At 60.7% G+C, this 17,337-nt stretch overlaps 1 protein-coding gene across 4 annotated transcripts in view; it reads right to left on the bottom strand.

Annotated features, from left to right (window-relative positions):
* FOXP4 (forkhead box P4) overlaps window positions 1-17,337 on the bottom strand; it is a 66,147-nt gene that overhangs the window by 25,177 nt on the left and 23,633 nt on the right. For 2 of the 4 annotated variants that reach the window (XM_075442972.1, XM_075442971.1), the window contains exons 3-4: window positions 9,888-9,977; window positions 541-663 (exon numbers count right to left, since the gene is read on the bottom strand). In XM_075442972.1, the coding sequence (XP_075299087.1) occupies window positions 541-663; window positions 9,888-9,977 (213 nt within the window). The remainder of the gene's footprint in view (window positions 1-540; window positions 664-9,887; window positions 9,978-17,337) is intronic. The other 2 variants (XM_075442975.1, XM_075442973.1) reach the window with 1 other exon arrangement.

A 17,337-nucleotide genomic window follows, 5' to 3' on the forward strand; every position in this document is an offset into this window, starting at 1 on the left:
CCCAAGCAGACCTGTTTTGTTTCAGAGTTGAGGTTTGTTTTTTTTCCTTCTCCTCCTTTTTCTTCCCTCCCCAGTTCATTTTACATTTGATGGAGCTCAGAAAAGCTGAGCAGGGCCGTGAGAAACAAACCCACGCGCTCGGGTCTGGAGCTGGACCCAGGCACCTGCCCCAAAGCCCAGGCAGTGGCCGCAGGGGCTCTGCTCGGGGTCCGCCGAGCCAAGAGCACCCACCCCAACCCCAGCTCTCCCCAGGAGCTGGGCAGCCCCAAACCAGCCCTGATGCAGAAGGCTTTCTGGGCTTTGAGCTCCTGACTCAGGGCAGGAGCATCCAGCTTTGCCAGCACTGTTAGCACCCACAGCTCTTTTCATCCCTTGGTGCTGGACACGCTGGGAATCCCCAAATATGGGGGGGAACACAATAGCCCAAGGAGGCCAGGACCCATCTGCCTGCCCCCAGCAAGCTCCAGCATTCATGGACCCCAGTGAGAAATCGCTCGGCCGGATCCGGGCGACGTGCAGCCAGCCCGGGAGCAGCGTTACCTGCTGCAGCATTATCGCCTGCTGCTGCTGCAGGAGGGCCTGCAGCTGGGGCGGCGAGAGGATCTGCTGCATCTGCTGCGGCGTGATCATCTGCGGGGACATCATGGCCACGGACACGGGGACCTGCCGAGAGGAAGGACACGTCACCACTCCCAAGTCCAACCCTAGAAAACCCCCTCCAAATGCCGACAGCCTCCAAGTGCCTCCCACCCCCCGGCTCTCCTGGGGATCCCTCCTTGCCCCCCAGCGTTGTGTCACCTTCGGGTGAAGCCCTTGGCCACCAGTCTGTCCTGGCATGCCGAAGCCACTACTGGGGACACGGTGATGGCACGGAGGTGCCCTGAGGTGCCGCTGGCACCCGGGTGAAGCTCTCTGCCCACAGCGTCTTCTTTAAACACGATTCAGCTGGAGGCAGCGGGCATCGAGAGGAGCCAGCGGCACACGGGCAGCCAGCTCCGAACCACGGGCTGCTCCCCTCCAGCGAGCACAGGAAAGGTGCCGGGCACCGCTCCTTCCCTCGGGGTCCCAGCGGATGCAGGGAGCAGGGAAACGCCAAGGGAAGTGGGGAAGATACCGATCACCCAAAACAGAGCACAGAGGAAGAGGTTACCGGGTTTTCCATCGACACATCAAAGCTTTACCTCCAGTTGACACCAGTAACTCACGTAATTACCATGCCAAGTGGAGTGAGGGCTACGAAACCCTGCCAACCCCTGCCGTTGGTTATCACAGCACGGGTCCAGACCCCTGCAGGAAAGCGCTGGAGAAGGTGTCGGTGACGGATCCCAGCCCTGCTGGTCCTGCCCAGGTGGAGCAACGCCGGCCTCCCAACCACGGCCATCAAGAGCTGCCTCAGCCCAGCCCTCCGCTGATCCCACCAGCCCAGAGCCCTTCCCAAGGCTCTGGGCAGGATTACGGCTCTGCTGTAATTTCATAACCCTTCCCGGATTCTCCTTTTTCCTACGAAAGCAGACGGCTGCTGTTGGCCGGGAGCTGGAGAGCTGGTGGGCAAGCAGCAGCCTCCTGCCTGCCCCTGCCCGGCAGCCTCGGGCTCTTCCAGGGGACCCCAGGAGGAGGCAACTCCTCGGCACGTGGGACACGGCAGAGCCCGAGCCAGGCTCCCCGGTGCAAGCCAAGGACCCAGTTTTGATCACACGTAGAAGATTTCTCATCCACTCACTCCAGGGTCTCAGAACCTCAGAGCACTGGGAAAGTCCAAATGAGAGCCTGGGACCTGCCAGCCCCTCCTGGCCAGGACCCCCAGCAACACCCGGGCTCCTGGTCCGGACCTGCCGCCCACCCTGGGGACTGCCTCCCCCCTCAGGCCACCCCAGTGGGACACAGCGCGGGGACCGGCGATGGCCCCGTGCAGCTGTGTGGCCGGGCTGGAGCACGCTGACCTTCAAGGGAGATTGCGCAGGCTGGGCTGTTTACTCAAGCGTTTTGCTGGAGGGAGGCGTCGCAAGCGGGCCGAGTTTCATCCGACGCCGGCAACCCCCCCCCTCCAGCTGCCTTCATGTCGGAGTTATTGATTTATCGCTGCGTGTTCACACCCAAGGGCTGCTGCCGGGGCACCTTCGACCGCACCGGCTCGGCTGGTGGCAGAGGGCTCCGGCGGATGCAGGAGCATCCCCAGCCAAGAGCCGCAAAGCCCCGCGAGGGCTCCGGCACCCGTCGACGCCCGACGGAGAGCCGGGAGAACCCCAAGCACCCCCGCGGCACCGGCGAAGAGCTGCCGCTTCGGCAGTCAGGTGCTCGCTGCCAGCTGTGCAAAGCCCTCGGCGAACATCTGGGAAGGAGGGAAGCTGGCGAGGACGGCAAGACGAGAGCGAGCTGGGAGCGCGCCCGCTCGCTGGGAGCTAAGCGTCCTGCTAATTTCCCTTTGCCAATTCATCAGCTGGCAACGTGCTCGGAATGAGAGCCCCTAATTAATTGCTCATCCGCATCCCCCATCCGGGCGGCCTCCCCGCCCCCATTGCCGCCGCGGCCTCTCGCACACGTTCGCTGGCATTTTCAAATCGGAGGCATCCTAATTACCGGAGAGTTATAACACCTTCCATTTCTCGCCCGGCGGACTGACACCCTGTCAAGAGCAAAGAGAATTGCCAGAGGTTTTGACAACACTAATTGCCCCTATAATCTAAAAACACAAAGGAGAGGCGATTAGTCGAGAGGGCCCCAGCTCTCGATCCGACACGAGGTTTTCACAACGTTACAAGAAAACAAAAGCGATGCTTTTTAGAGTTTGATGGCTGCTAACAAAAGCAGAATTATATTTTCATACAACCTTTGCCTGCATGAAATGGCTTTTTTTCTCCCGTGCTCGGATGCGGGGCTGACACGGGGAAATGGCGGGGGCTTCACGAGGGGGGTGAGGTGCGAACGGGGCGAACTGGTGCTGGCTCTTGTGAGGGGCCTTTGGGCTTCACCACCTCCCCGAGCCCCGACAGACGCCACAGCCGCACGAAGAATTTCCCCCCCCAGCGTGGAAAACATCCCACTCCCAGCTAAGGTCTCCAGGGAGAGCAGAAACTTTCTTTAGCAAAAGGGGAAATTCCCACTGACAAGAAGTTTTGCTCCCACCGCGACCGCTCACCACGCGTGCCGGGGGCTGCTGCCGGCGGCTGGCTCGACCCCGGCGCGGGGCTGCGGCTCTCCACCCCGGCACAGCGACAGCCCCGGCTGCCTCTGACAGGGACGGCAACCGCTGCCGCCCCGGCAAAACGAGATGGCAACAGAAACAGAACCACAGAATCCCAGCATGGCTGGGGCTGGCAGGGACCTCTGTGGGTCACCCAGCCCAACCCCCTGCCCAAGCAGGGTCACCCAGAGCAGGCTGCACAGCACCGCGGCCAGGCGGGGCTGGAATATCTTCAGAGAAGGAGACTCCACAGCCTCCCTGGGCAGCCTGGGCCAGGGCTCCGTCACCCTCAGAGGGAAGAAGTTCTTCCTCTGCTTCAGCTGGAGCTTCCTGTGCCTCAGTTTCTGCCCGTTGCCCCTTGTCCTGTCACTGGGCACCACTGGAAAGAGTCTGGCCCCATCCTCCTGACACCCACCCTGCAGATATTCAGAGGCATTTCTAAGGTCCCCTCTCAGCCTTCTCTTCTCCAGGCTGAACAAGCCCAGCTCCCTCAGCCTCTCCTCCTAGGAGAGATGCTCCAGTCCCCTCCTCATCCTTGTAGCCCTCCGCTGGACTCTCTCCAGTAGCTCCTCATCTTTCTTGAACTGGGGAGCCCAGCACTGGACACAGCACTGCAGATGGGGCCTCACCAGGGCAGAGTAAAGGGGGAGGAGAACCTCCCTCGACCTGCTGGCCCCGAGCCCGGCCGAGAGCACCCGCCGGCCGCTCATCTGCTAACGGGGAGGAGGACGGCACGGCACAGCCCCCCGCCACGCTGACCGGCGCGGTTCAGCCCCACAACCTTCAGCCACGGCACCAGGTGGCCATCGGTGCCCCAGCGTCCCCACGGCAGGGGATGGGGCCAGCCGGGCACCCCTGGATATAACAGGGGGGGCTTTGGGCAATGGTCACCTCGAAAACTTGCCGGATGTGCTGGTCGACAACCCAAGCGAGAGCCAAAGGGCACCGAGCGGAGCGGCACAGGGGGAACGAGGGGTTAGCAGCACCCCGCTGCCTCCCTCCATCCCGCAGCGAAGTCCCTCCCCAGGCACCAGGGGACTGTCTGGTGGCACGGCACCCCGCAGATCCCGGGGGGAGCAGGTCCCAGCAGCCAGCCCCGCAGCAGCGGCTGGTCCCCGGCCGGCGCGTCACGAGCTGGCATCTGCCAGACACCGACTCAGGCAGGGTTTGACTCAGGCCTTGGCCGGCTGCCACGCCGCAAAACTGCTTACTAACAGCTCCGGCTGCCTCCCAGCCAGCCCCGGCGCTGCGGCTCCCAGCGGCGAGCGGGATCTCGAGGGGGTGGTTTTCCAGGCGGTCCCGGTTGTAATCCCTCCGTGCCAGAGGACGGGGCAGACGCGGATCATCAGGCGGCGGGTGGAAAACGAGACGGGTGTTACAGGGGAAACTCGGTGCTCAGCGTAAGCGCAGAGCAACTCTGCCAAAGCCGGCTGAGCGAAACAGGATTTGGCCGGGCGTAACGCAGCAGGATAGGGGAGAGATGCTTTTATTTAAATTTTTCTTAGATGTTTTTTCTTTTTTTACGGGAAGCAGATTGCAACTCCCAGCCACGAGGCCAAGCAGGGAAAGCCACGGCCCGACGGCCAGCCTTGGCTCCCAGCGCCGCGGGGCTCTCGGCCCTCCTGACCCCCGGGACAGCCGGCTTGGCACAGCGCGGGAGCCGGGACATCCCCTGTCAGCCCCGGGCGCGTGAGCAAGCCTGCGGTCTGCTCAGCCTCAAACCATCCCTGCACTGACCTTCACCTCCCAGCCGCGCCGTCGCCCATGCCGGGAGCTTGCCGCAGCAGCCGCCGCGTCCCCGGGGAGCTGGGGGGAGCCCATTGCCACTGTTACGGGAAGGTCCACACCTAAATCCACGTGTCCAGGCTCCCGTGGCAGGGCAGGCGTAGCCCAGACCTCGTCCCCCCGGTCCCCACTGACCCGGGTGGGCTCCGGAGCTGCAGGGATGAGCAAACCTCTCCCCGCGGCGGGTGCGCGCCAGCTACCCGGGGTGTTCGACGCTTCCCGCAGAGCCCAGGGTGCTGCACGCCCTTGTCTCCGATCTAATCTCGGGTTTTAACTCCCAGTTAGAAACAACAGCAAACATGTTTGTGCTGTTTTCTTTTTTTTTTTTAAAACATCTTTTCAATTCCAAAACCAACAGAAACAAACCGAGGAGGTTGGCGAGCGAGGCCGGGAGCTGGGAACAGCAGGGGAAAACCAATCATCACCAAGTGGAGCTTTAGGTCTGCTGTTTCCAGGGGCAGGGGATGAGCAAATCCCCCCACAGAGCACCCACTTCTCGCCGCTGCAGCTAGAGGAGAGCAAACCTTTCACTTCGAATCCAGCCAAAGTGCACAGGCACATCCACACATCCCCTCCCGCACTCAGCATCCCCGGGCGAGCTCTGAGATTCAGCTGGCTCAGACCATCTGCAAGAGCTTCAAATGCCCGGGGCCAGGCAGGGACACCGCTCACACCAGCGTAACCCCAGCCATGGTTCTACACCCCGATGGGTGGCACAGGGCCACCCAAACAGTGCTCTGCCCTGCCTCTGCTCGCACCGCGCTGCGCCCGGACCTTACCGAGATGGGACAGAGACAGAATCCCACCATGGTCGGGGTTGGCAGGGCCCTCTGTGGGTCACCCAGCTCAACCCCCTGCCCAAGCAGGGTCACCCAGAGCAGCTGCACAGCACCGCGGCCAGGCGGGGCTGGAATATCTCCAGAGAAGGAGACTCCACAGCCTCCCTGGGCAGCCTGGGCCAGGGCTCCGTCACCCTCAGAGGGAAGAAGTTCTTCCTCATCTTCAGCTGGAGCTTCCTCTGCTTCAGTTTGTGCCCATTGCCCCTTGTCCTGTCGCTGGGCACCACTGGAAAGAGTCTGGCCCCATCCTCCTGACACCCACCCTGCAGATATTTAGAGGCATTTCTAAGGACCCTCTCAGCCTTCTCTTCTTCAGGCTGAACAAGCCCAGCTCCCTCAGCCACTCCTTGTAGCAGAGATGCTCCAGTGCCCTCCTCATCCTCGTAGCCCTCCGCTGGACTCTCTCCAGTAGCTCCTCATCTTTCTTGAACTGGGGAGCCCAGCACTGGACACAGCACTGCAGATGGGGCCTCACCAGGGCAGAGAAGAGGGGAAGGAGAACCTCCCTCACCCTGCTGGCCACACCGACCAAAACCTACCCAGGGTCAGAGGTAGATCTAAACCAGATCTGCAAGGGAGCTGCAGCTCGAAGGGTTTTGAGGCTGTTGGGTTATTTTATGAATGCTTTGAACAGCCTTAGCACCAAAGGAGTAACTGCTCTGGGTGGGGGTGGCAGAAGGGCAGCAGCACGGGGCGAGCAGGCGAGTGGGTGCCAGCGTATCGGCGCGGAGAACAACCAGCCTCTGCTGTTCAGCTGCACGCCAAGAAAAGCAGGCACCAACCCCCTGCCTGTTCAGCCCAACGTGCATCTTCGTTAGCGCAGCACGCCCCGCCGGGGAGCACTAATTGCACATAATTGGGCTGCGAGTCGCTAAAAGTTGAAAGGGAGCTGGCTGGGGGATGCTCGCGGCAGAGGGGACGGCGTGCCGGAGCGCTCGCTGCCCGGCAGCCCCTTCCTCGGCACGGCCCTGCCGGGCTGGGGCTGAGCCCCTGTCCCCAGCATCGCCCGGGCAGGATCCCGGGGGCCACGTCTCCTCGGCGGGCACGGGGTGCTGGCACGGCTCGTCACGCCGAGGAAATCTGCGGGGGTGGAGGAGACTCCTTTGCTCCCCCCGTTAACCCCAAAATCCGTTGCTGCCGTTGCGGTGGTGGCAGGGGCTGCGGGAAGGAGGACGGGAGCGGTGGGGGGAGTGGGGACGGACAGCGGTGCCGCGAGTTCAAATGGAAAAATCTAGTGCGGCGCGAGCCAAGACGGACGGGCTGCTGTATTTTTTCCTGGAGAGGGAACGCAGAAGGGCTGGTATTGATCTGTCTTCATTACCCATTTCACTCAAGTTTCAAATCAACAAAATACACTTTTCCGCTCCGCTGCCCTCCCCGCCACAGCAGACAAAAGAAAAGCAATTTCCCGCAGTTTGCTCCAAACTCCTCTCCCCTTCCCTCGGCGCCCTCCAGCCCCTCTCCCATTCCAGAGGCTCTGTAACCGCCGCCATCGCTCCCGCCAGAGGCTGGGAGACCCCCGGCTCCAGGGGCTGAGCTGGGAAGGGACCCCACAGAGGGCTCCCCGTGATTCAGCGGGGTCTCCAAGCCAGAAACGGCCCGGCACCGACAATCCGGGGCACGGGCAGACTCCCCGCTGCCTTCCCAAGCACCTCGGGCTTTACCGGACACCGGCAGCGTCCCGGGGGGATCCGCAGCTCCCGAGCCCCGCGCAGGAGGGGAGCACCCCGCACACCCTCTGCAGCAAACGTCCTCAAACACAACACTTCCTCGGCATCCACCAAGTTTCTAATACTTTCGAAGTTGCAAAGAAATAAAAGCATTTGAAAATGTTTCGGGGTCAGGATTTTTCCCGGCATTTTGTTTTTCCGATGCAGCTGTAATTGGAGTGGCAGTGGCGAGGCTCTCCCCGCACACCTCCGGGCAGCTGGGGGAGAGAGGGTTCAGACTCCAGAAAAATAAAAACCGACAAACCCCGAGATCCCTATCGAGCCCAGAAGCTCCTTGTTTGTTTTTAAGAACATGCCGTCGCCGGCTGCCGTTACTGTTCCCGCTGGCTTGGTGCCCGTCACCGTCCCGTCCCTGTCAGCACGGTGGCAGGGAGCCGCTCGCTGCGCAGGCGAGCGCCCGGGGAACCCGCAGCGCTGCGGGGTGCTGGGTGCAGGCGCTGCTGCCCTCCCTGCCGACGCTGGGACCCTCCGCTCGCTTCACCCGGGGCTGGGGGCCGGCAGCCGGAGAGCCGCAGGGAGCCCACTGCAACAGCTTCTCCCCCAGACACCCCAGCGATGGGGTAACCCAGCCCCCAGTCCGGGGGGCTGTGGGGCAGCCACGTCCCTGCAGGCAAAGCCCGGGGGGGTCCGGGTTGGTGCACGGAGGGCACCCCAGCTCCCAAACACCGTGATGAGCCCCCCCGGTCCTGCTGCGCGCCCCGCTCCCCCCCCAGATAGGGGCTGCTGCACCAGGACCCAGCCTTCCTCCTCCTCCTCCTCCTCCTCCTCCTCCAGCCGTCCTGGCCAGTCTCATCCACACCACTCCGCGGTTAGATAAACTTCCTTTCAAAGGAGTCTGCTTAATCCTCTATCTCCCCTCGGTCAGATCCTGCTCCAGCTGCCGGCAGGGCCGGGGGGGAGGAAGAGGCCGGTCGCTGCTGAGTTATGAGCTATTTCTGACTCACGTCTACAACTTTCACAAGTCCTTTTGCAACACAGAGAAGGGAGGAGGGGAGAGGAAGGCAGCTCCAGCTCCCACCAGCAAAGCCAGATGGGCAGGGAGGCGAGGCGAGCGAAAGCAGCCGAGAAGGGGGGAACAGGGACGCCGAGCGCGCGCGTGTCGCGGCGCGGGGAGCAGCAAGGCACGGGCAGGGGATGAAGCATGGGCAGGGACGCCCACCCACGGACGGGAGCAAGGCGCCGGTTACCGGAATCTGACTTCACCCTCGCTGCCTTTGTCCTTCGCAGACATTTTCCACGCAGTGACTGCATTTCCTTCCTGCGAGCACCGCTGGAAAAAGCCGCCCGTTGGTGCCGCAGAAGCCCTGACTAATTCCCCCTGCTCGTACCCAGCTGCAGCTCCTCATGCTGGTGGGGTAACCGGGGGGCTCCGGGCTCCCCCTGTGAGCCCACCCCGGTACCGGCAGCACCGCGACGGCACTTGCCGAGGTTCAGCCCTGCCCCGGGCTCGCCAAGCTGGGAGAGGAGCCGGCGATCGCCAGTCCCAGCCCCGGCCCGCGTCGCCCACCCGCTGCCGCGCTGGCTCAGCCTGGCACAGGCAGGACCTCCAGCTCTGAGAGCGCTTGTGCTAATTACTTTCCTTTGTTAATTAAACCCACGTGGCTCTAATAAGGTAACCTGCTGTTCTCTGATAAATTTAATTAGCCTGAAGGGAGAGCCCCTCCGCACAGCTATTTAAATTGTCACTCTCCATCGCTTGGGCTTTGCTTCTTTCTGCCTCCCCCTCTCTGTGGGCTCCCAGCCCTCTCCTGCCCCTTCGCTTCCCATTTTCTGCCCCTTTCCTTCAGCAGAGGGGGGCACCAAGGGGAGGTCCCCCCTCCCCTACAGCAGCAGGATGCCACCCAAGGGTGCTGCGCCCACCCAAAGCCCCGTTTTCCTGCCAGTGCCACATACCCCCCACCCCAGACGGACCCTCGCCCCGTCCCAGCGGCGGTCCCACGCTGGAGGACCTGCCCTGGCTCCAGCCCCAAAGGACTGTCCCTTCTCCAGCCCCTGTGCCCTGCTCACAGCACCCGGCGTCACTCCTGGGGTGCCACTTCCCCATCCCAAACGCTGCCCCAAGGCACGGGGGCACACAGTGACCTTCTCTCCCCGGTCCTTACCCCGTCCGGAGCCAGCCATTCCCACCAGGTCACTGGGACTGCAACACCCCCCCCCCAAAAAGCCCCCCAAGAAACTTCTTCAGGTTTAGAGGGGATTTAACCCTTTGTGGGGTCCTGGCGTGCTCTGGCCATCCCGAAGACGGACGCAACGTGTGTTTGCCCGTGCACCTTCCCACAGCACCCGTTTGCAGCCGAGCCCTTCCCGAAAAGGGGGTGATGGGGGACACACACGCACGTCCTCGGGTCTCACCTGCACCGCCGGCTGCTTGCTCTCATTGCTGCTGGGGGAGCTCAGCCCCGTGGCCTGCTGCAGCAGGAACTGGCGTGCCACCTGGAGAGCCTGCAAAAGAGACACAGCGAGGTGGGCAGGAGGAAGGCCACCCTCCTCCTCCTCCTCCTCCAGGCACGCTCCCCCTCCAGCTCCCCGGAGCAGCACCCAGCCTTGGGGCCAGCCCGACCGGTTCTCCACGGCTTTGATTCACGGGGTGCGAGAGGTGCACGAGGAGGGCAGCGCTCCCCGAAGCTCCCTCCTGCCACACCAGTATGACCAGTACGACCCATCACACACCACCGTTCTCCCCAGAGGGCCACAGGGACCCAGGGCCAATCCCATCCTCTTCCAAAACACCCTGCTCCATCTTCAGCAAGTCACCAGGTCCAGCATCTCCGTGCCCCTGGCAGGTTTTCACACGGGTCATCCTCCGCCTCCCCACGCCCCAGCCCCAGCTCAGCCGTCCCCTGGCACAACCAGCACCCAACCCACGGTCCGGCGGAGCGGTCGGCTCCCGGCTGGTTTATTCCACCCTTGCACAGAGCCACCGCCACCCTTCTGCTGCAGCCGACATCCCTTCTGGCTAACGCTCCCACGTATATTTAAATTTTACATCTGCTTGTCACGCTGGAGCACCCAACAGTCGTGGCCACCGCCCCGATTCGGGTCAGGCCAAGGGCAGGATGACACCCTGAATTAATAAGGTGTCCGCACAGAGCTGACAGTGATGCGGGAGGAGTTCAGCAGCTGACACCAGTGATCGAGATGAAACCCGCTTATTTTTCTGGGTGTTGCCTAGAAAGAGTTTGGAGTTTCCCTAACTCGTTCGCAGGGATGAAGGCGTCTCGCTGGAAAGCTGCACAACGGGCAAAGGAGGAAGTAACCAACACAAAAGCCATAAAAAAGACTCGTGGAAACACACGCGGGCACGAGCAGCCGTGGGCGAGCCACGCACAGCAGCGTCGGCAGCCAAAGAAAGTCAGTGAAATTAAGGAAAATTAATTAAGGAGAATTAAGGCAAAGAGACCGGGAGGAGAGAGGAGCGCGTGCGAGCGGGCAGCAGAGCCGGCCGGTCCCAGGCGACCAAGAAGAGGAGCTTCATTCAGGAGCCGGGAGCGGGAATCAAGCCCTAAGGAAAACCACCCCGCGGTACCCGGCTGCTGCTCCCAGCCCCGCTTCCTTGTCCGCTCTTTCGCTTGGCTTTTAAAGAATTTCTTTTTTTTTTTAATTTCTTCTTTTCGGGTACATTTCTGAACAACCAAGCCTTTGTAGCCCTGCCTGCAGGACGGGTGTGCAGCAGGGCCCGGCCGGGGTCAGAGCCCGGCTCGGCGCGGCACGTGGTTCCCCGGCTGTCATCACCCCGGCCGTAAATCACCGGCCCGGCTCGCAGGAGGCGGCCGCGCGCCCCGAGAAAGGGCCGCTTGTTAATTCTCCGCATTTCCAGCTCTAAAGAAGAAAGCCTCCAGTCCGCACGCCGCCTCTCCGTCCCTCGCTGCCGAATTCGCCGGCAAACCCGCGGCGTGGACGCCCCGCGACGCGACGCCCCGCTCCCCTGTTTTATTTAACCTCTGCGAACCAGGCAGCACCCGCAGCACCCCCAAACAGCAGCTCAACGGAGCACACATGAAGACTCGTTCGCTGCTTTTTAACTGAGAGGTCCCACTTCATGCTCCTCTCTGGACAGGTTGCTCGGGAAGAGCGTCCGGGACAGATTTCGAGCGAAGGATGTCCGCGCTGTGCCACCATGGTTTTTTCCGTGAATAAACACCTTCCGACCCGCTCCTTGTGCGTGCACGGGCACTAGAAGTGCATTTTCAAAATGAGAAGTAATTTTAAAGTTGCTGCTGAAGCTGGAGGCCGTGTGGGGAGAGTTTAGCAGACACAGCCGTGCCTGTTTTATTTAGGAACAAGCTCATTTCCCCGCAAGCGACCCGAGCCCAGCAGCCGTGCCCCACGCGCAGCCCAGGCACCCTCTGCCCTGCTCGGCTGCGCTTCTCACCACGCACGCGAACCAAGGAGCCCCGAGAACATTGAAAGCCCGGAAGTTTCCGCAGCAGATGGGACCCTAACGTGACAAATCGCCGGGGCTGCACCCGGGGATGGACAGAGCCCGGCGCGGGTGCACCCAGAGCTGCCCCGTGCCCACCGCCTCTCCCCAAGCACCCCTGGCCGGCTGCTGGGGATGCTCAAAAACTGCACCATCACTGACTCACAAATCTGCTTTCTCCAAACGACTGAAAAATAAAATCCCTGAGGACAAATGTGGCAATTTGCTGCTGGGTATCACTGGTGGTGTGAACCCACGGTCCAAGGCCCGGAGCCGACGCAGCCTCAGCGCCAGGCGCGTTTCTCCCCGGGCATGTTATTTCCCTGTTATTAACAGTAATAGATGTGCATCGGTAATGCGAACACAAAAACCATGTGACAGTTATGACAGCTCGTGGTCTGATATTTTAATTACTTTTTGCGATGAAAACAGTAATTCCACTTAAAAGCCAAGGGTGGAGGAATTCAACCGACGGCTGCTCAGCACCAGCGTGCAGCAGAGCCGGCAGGCCCAAGGCACCCACCCGAGGATGGGTGCCGGACCGCTGGCTGCGTCCCACGTGCGCACACCGCCTGCCCGAGCTTTACCTCTGTTTCCAACAGGTTTGCACGGAGTTGGTTTCTCCACCTGCACCACGTGAAATTCCTCCGCTGTTTGCAAGGAGCATCTCACCGCGGCGACCCGGTGAGGCGGGTCCCTGCCCCAGCCCAAGAAAAATCAGTGCAGCAGCTACGGAAAACACAGCAAAGAGGGGAAAACCAGAAAAGACGGAACACCAGCACCCAGGCAAAGCGCTAGGCAGGACTTCCCCCAGAATCTCTCTTTCTAAGGCCAAATACTGGCTGGCCGGTGGGTGCCCCGCGTCCCCAGCACCCAGCTGGCTCAGCCCCACCGCCGGCACCCACCCCACGCCGCCTTCTCAGGGGGGAATTTAATTCACTCCCCCGCTGGCTCTCTCACTTTGTTGTGCTCTGAAGCACGAAATTACAAGATTTACAGGAAAAAAAATTACATGGCCTCACGATTGCACACAGGGGCCTCCCCGCCAGCGCCCCGGAGCTGCCCCCTCCTCCCCATCACCCGGCAGCCATTTCCAGTTAAGCCCAAGCTCAGCCCAGCCCGCAGTCGAAGGATGCTCTGCAGACCTGTTGCACAAGGCAGGTGGAGCCCCGAGAATTGTATTTTGGGGCGCAGAGCCCCACGCTATCCTCGTTACCCTCAGCCTATGGGTGCTGGGGGGGGTGAAGCCTTTCCGTAGGGATGCACAAGGAAGGATTTCGCCCACGACCTCTCCTTAGGGCTGAGAGGTGGAAGCAGAAGGAAGCAAGTCTCCCCAGAGGAGTGGGTGGGCTTTCACCTCCCGGCTCTGCGAACCGGAGAAAAAAAATGATTCTTTTTAAAAATTGTATCCTGCCGCACGGTGTTATTCAAGAGTCATTAGCACGTTACCCGTAATTAGGAATGAATGGGTTGTGTCAAATTCATCATGCTCCTGGATGGCTCCCTTTGATCAGCAAATTATCCCCCCAAAAAAAAAGAAGTTTGTAACGTCTCAGACACTTCTGTCGGGAGCTGACGCCGGTGGGCTCTGCCCTCCCCAAGGGCAGCGATGTGCTTCAGGGCTGAGGAAGAGGACGGCGACCCGGACTTTGCCGGGGGTGGCCCACAACTACCCCAGGCTACGTGGGGCCACCTAAACCACCCATTCAGTGCAACGCCCAAAGCCCCCAACGCTGCCAGAGCCGCCTCCGGGGTAGGAAAGCGCTTAACCGGGTGGGATTTTGCTCATTTTCATATTTTTTCAAGCGCCAGAACTAAACTGGAGAATCTTGGCCAAGGATTCAGCGGCTTCTTGCTGCACCTTGTGCTCTTTCTCCACCCAGGCAGCACCGCAGCCCAGCACAGGGTCCGCGGCAGAAATAAAACGCAGTCTGCAGCCATCCCGCTCTCTAAACCAGCGTTTTTAAAGGCAATCCAAGAACTGAAAGGTGCTTGGACAAGTTCCTGGGGCCTGGGAGGAAAAGCCTCCCCGCGGCTCAGCACCTCTGGGTGCTCCACGCCGGGCTGGCGCAAGGGCTTTTGGGGCGATGCTGCAGAAGGTCAAGCACTGAGCGATGCTGGCAGGCATTGGCCGGGACGGGGAGGGGGTCAATAATTAAACCTCGCCTGGGATTAACCCCGGGCGCAGCGGAGGCTCTGTCCAGACGGCACACGCCCTGCCAGGCGCGGCTCCGAGCTGCTCCCGCGGCAGCAGAGGTTTCCCCGCTGCGGGAGGGGGTGTCCCGGGGTACCCAGCCTGCCGGGATGCTCGCCTCTCCCCGGAGACATCGAATCCTTCCACAGCTCACCGGATAAACTGCGGCCGGTCCCTCCCCGTGACTTCAGGCGGAAGCATCTCACCCTCCGGCCGGGAAGCAGCCCGTTATCCTGGCTTCCACCCAACGTAGCTGGGGATTATCACTAATTATCCCCCCAAAGGCTCGCACTCCAGCCGGGGGGACTCCACACCTCCACCCTGTACGTGACGGAGGCTCCCCGCGACGGCAGGAGGGACAGATTTTGGCTCCTTCCCCACGGCAACCACCATAAAACTCCGTTTCTCCCACGGGGAACACCAGGTCCCATCCGGCCCCAGGGATGGAGGAGCCTGGGGAGAGGAGACGGCAGCTACTGCCCCGTTTAGCACGGCCGACTCCCACTCCAGCCCCTACATTAATCCCTCATCCCTACCCGGTCGCCTTTTTCCCCACGAAACGTGCGCAAGCCAAGCCTCCGCGAGACCCAATTCCCTGGGCAAAACGGGAAGAAACAGGTCAAGAGGTTCAAAAAAGTCTGGCGAGGATGGAGACATCCGCGGGTCCTTCTAAAAGCACAAGCCCCAGCCTCCCAGAAAATCAAACAGCGCAACAGAAAATCCTGCCTCGGGTATTTTTAAACTGCCTTATTCTAGCAGGTATTTTGTTTTACGAGGGTGTACTTTTTAATTACGCCCAGCGGTGCCCGGACGCTCCAGCCGCCGGAGCCAAAAGCAGCGTGCCGGCTGCCTGCCGCGTCGGGGGGAGCGGGTGCACCCGGCTCGGGATGGGAACCGCTGCCCAAAAATAGCCGAGGGATTTTCCACCTGCATGGGATCAAAGCTTTGCATGGGGTTTTAACCTCCAGTAAGTGAAAAGCCACCCTAAAAATGACATTAAACCAAGAATTTTGCAAGGGAGAGGGCAGAAAGAAGATCTATGAAGAGAGTCTGTATCTTCCCTTTTCCCTCTGTTCCTTTTGGACAGAAAGAGGTTGGGAAGGGATGAAAAAATGTTTTAAAAAAAAAAAAAGATTTTTTACACTAACCTCATAAAAATGACATCGTCGCATTCCAGAATCGGAGCTATTAAAACAACACACACACGGATATTTTTAGATGGATATTACCGGTAAATGATGCCATATTGAGCAGCACTTCCACCCAGCCCAGCCCTGGTCTTGCTTAACCAGAACCAAATGGCTCAGAGAGATCAAAATTAACCAAAATGACACAATTCTTCACCGGGGAATTAAAAAAAAAGGTCCCTTTTAGAAGGGGCTCTGCTCCTCCCTCAGCCCCAGCTGCTCTCCCCTTCGCTGCACACGCCAGCGCTTCTGGACTTTATTCCTCGCCTCTTGACTCCTCAATCCTCGCAGGCGAGGGGTTAAACCCATTTCCACTAACGAAGAACACACGGAACAAGCTCCCCAGGACAACCCTACCCCGTGGAAAATAAAATAAAAAGAAAAAAAAAAAGGAAAAAAACCCAAACCCTCCTGCATTTGTACTCTGTAAAATATGAAATATAAATCAAGGAACCTAATAGAGAGACGAGTTTCACTTAAGTGCTCTGGTCTCATTTTTATTTTAAATACCCTAATAATAGCGGATTACACAATATATTTGAGATGTGATCACATGCTTTATGGAACGGTATCTTTCCTACAGCGGCGAAGTGCCCCTCCTCCCCCCCTCCACACCCTTCGTGAACTACCAAAAAAAGTCCAAATTGCTTCTTTTTTTTAAAATAAAGTCTTCTTTTTGTTTAATAACTTAACATTTCTTCGACATGTGTCTGCAATAAACTGCAGGGGTTGGTTTTTTTTTTTTTTGCATAATAAAAAAATGCCGAACACCACTACCACGGCTGGATTTTCCAGATGGCTCTTTTTCCATGGAATGGCAAGTTGGAAAGAGCTACCGTGCGGCTGCCGGGCTCAGGGACCTTCCGCAGGCTTCCCCAGGACGTCCCTGCTCCCAGCACCTCCACCCCCTGCACCCCGAAGCTCCCCGAGACCCAGCCCCTCTGCACCCCGCGTCTTTAAACCCCGGCTCTGGGGGGAGACTTGGAATTCAGGGAAACCCCGGAGAGACCCAAATCGTCGGGGATCAGCCCCAGTTTGGCATGGATGTGATGTCCATCCGTGGGGCTCCCTGACCCCCCCCAGCCCTGCACCCCGCTCCTCGAGCCAGAGCATCCCTCCTCGTCCTCCCGTCGCGGGGATGCGACCCCCTCGCCCCACTGCCCCCGTTTCCTGGCCAGCCTTCCTCCGCCGAGGATTACCGGGGAGCCGGCGTGGCGGGGGGGCCAGGGGCCAGCCCCCATCTTAAAAACTCATTAATGCGCAGCGGCGGCGGGGGCCTTTGGAGCCCGGTCGGAGGATGGCAGCGCGCTGGAGGTCTCGCCACGTTCCCACAGCAACGGCGGTGGGAGACCCCGGCCGGCGGGCAGCCCTCCCATGCCCCCGGCCGACCTCTCCCCTCCGCCAACCCCGGCACAATGCGGGCGCGCGCTATTCAAGCTTTTCAGCCGAATCTTGCCATTGAAATCCAAGGATTTAACCCGAACGCCGTCCCCTGGGCTGCGGGGAGAGGGAGGGAGGGAAGGGGGATGCCCTTTCCCCATCCCACCGGGCTCCCACTCTCCCTCCAGGCTCTCCGGACCGCGGGATGCTCCGCAGTCGTACGGATCAGGGCGGACAGACGGACCAGGCTCAGCCACGGACGGCGGCAGAAAGCTGCGCTCCGCGGCGGAGCGGAGCTGGTACCGCGGCTGGCAGCCCCTGTGCTGGCAAAGCTGGGCTGGTGCAGCCAGACACCCTCGACCTCCTGCTCCAGGGACTCCCCAGAAGGCCAAGAATCGGCCTCGGGGGGTCCCCGAGCACCCTACGATACAGCCCCCTCCCCAAGCTCCCACCGGGGGCACTCGCCGCCGGGCAGCACCCTCAGAGAATTTTACCCAGAGAAGTCCCCGCAGCCCAAACCAGCCCCAGGGCTGTCTGGGTTCACCCTTCCCAAAGGATGCGGGCACCAAAGAAGGTCAAAACCAGCTCGTTTCGCCAAAAGGTCCCAAGCCAGCCGAAACC

The sequence above is a fragment of the Opisthocomus hoazin genome, chromosome 25 (genome assembly GCF_030867145.1).
Source record: "Opisthocomus hoazin isolate bOpiHoa1 chromosome 25, bOpiHoa1.hap1, whole genome shotgun sequence".
NCBI lineage: Eukaryota > Metazoa > Chordata > Aves > Opisthocomiformes > Opisthocomidae > Opisthocomus > Opisthocomus hoazin.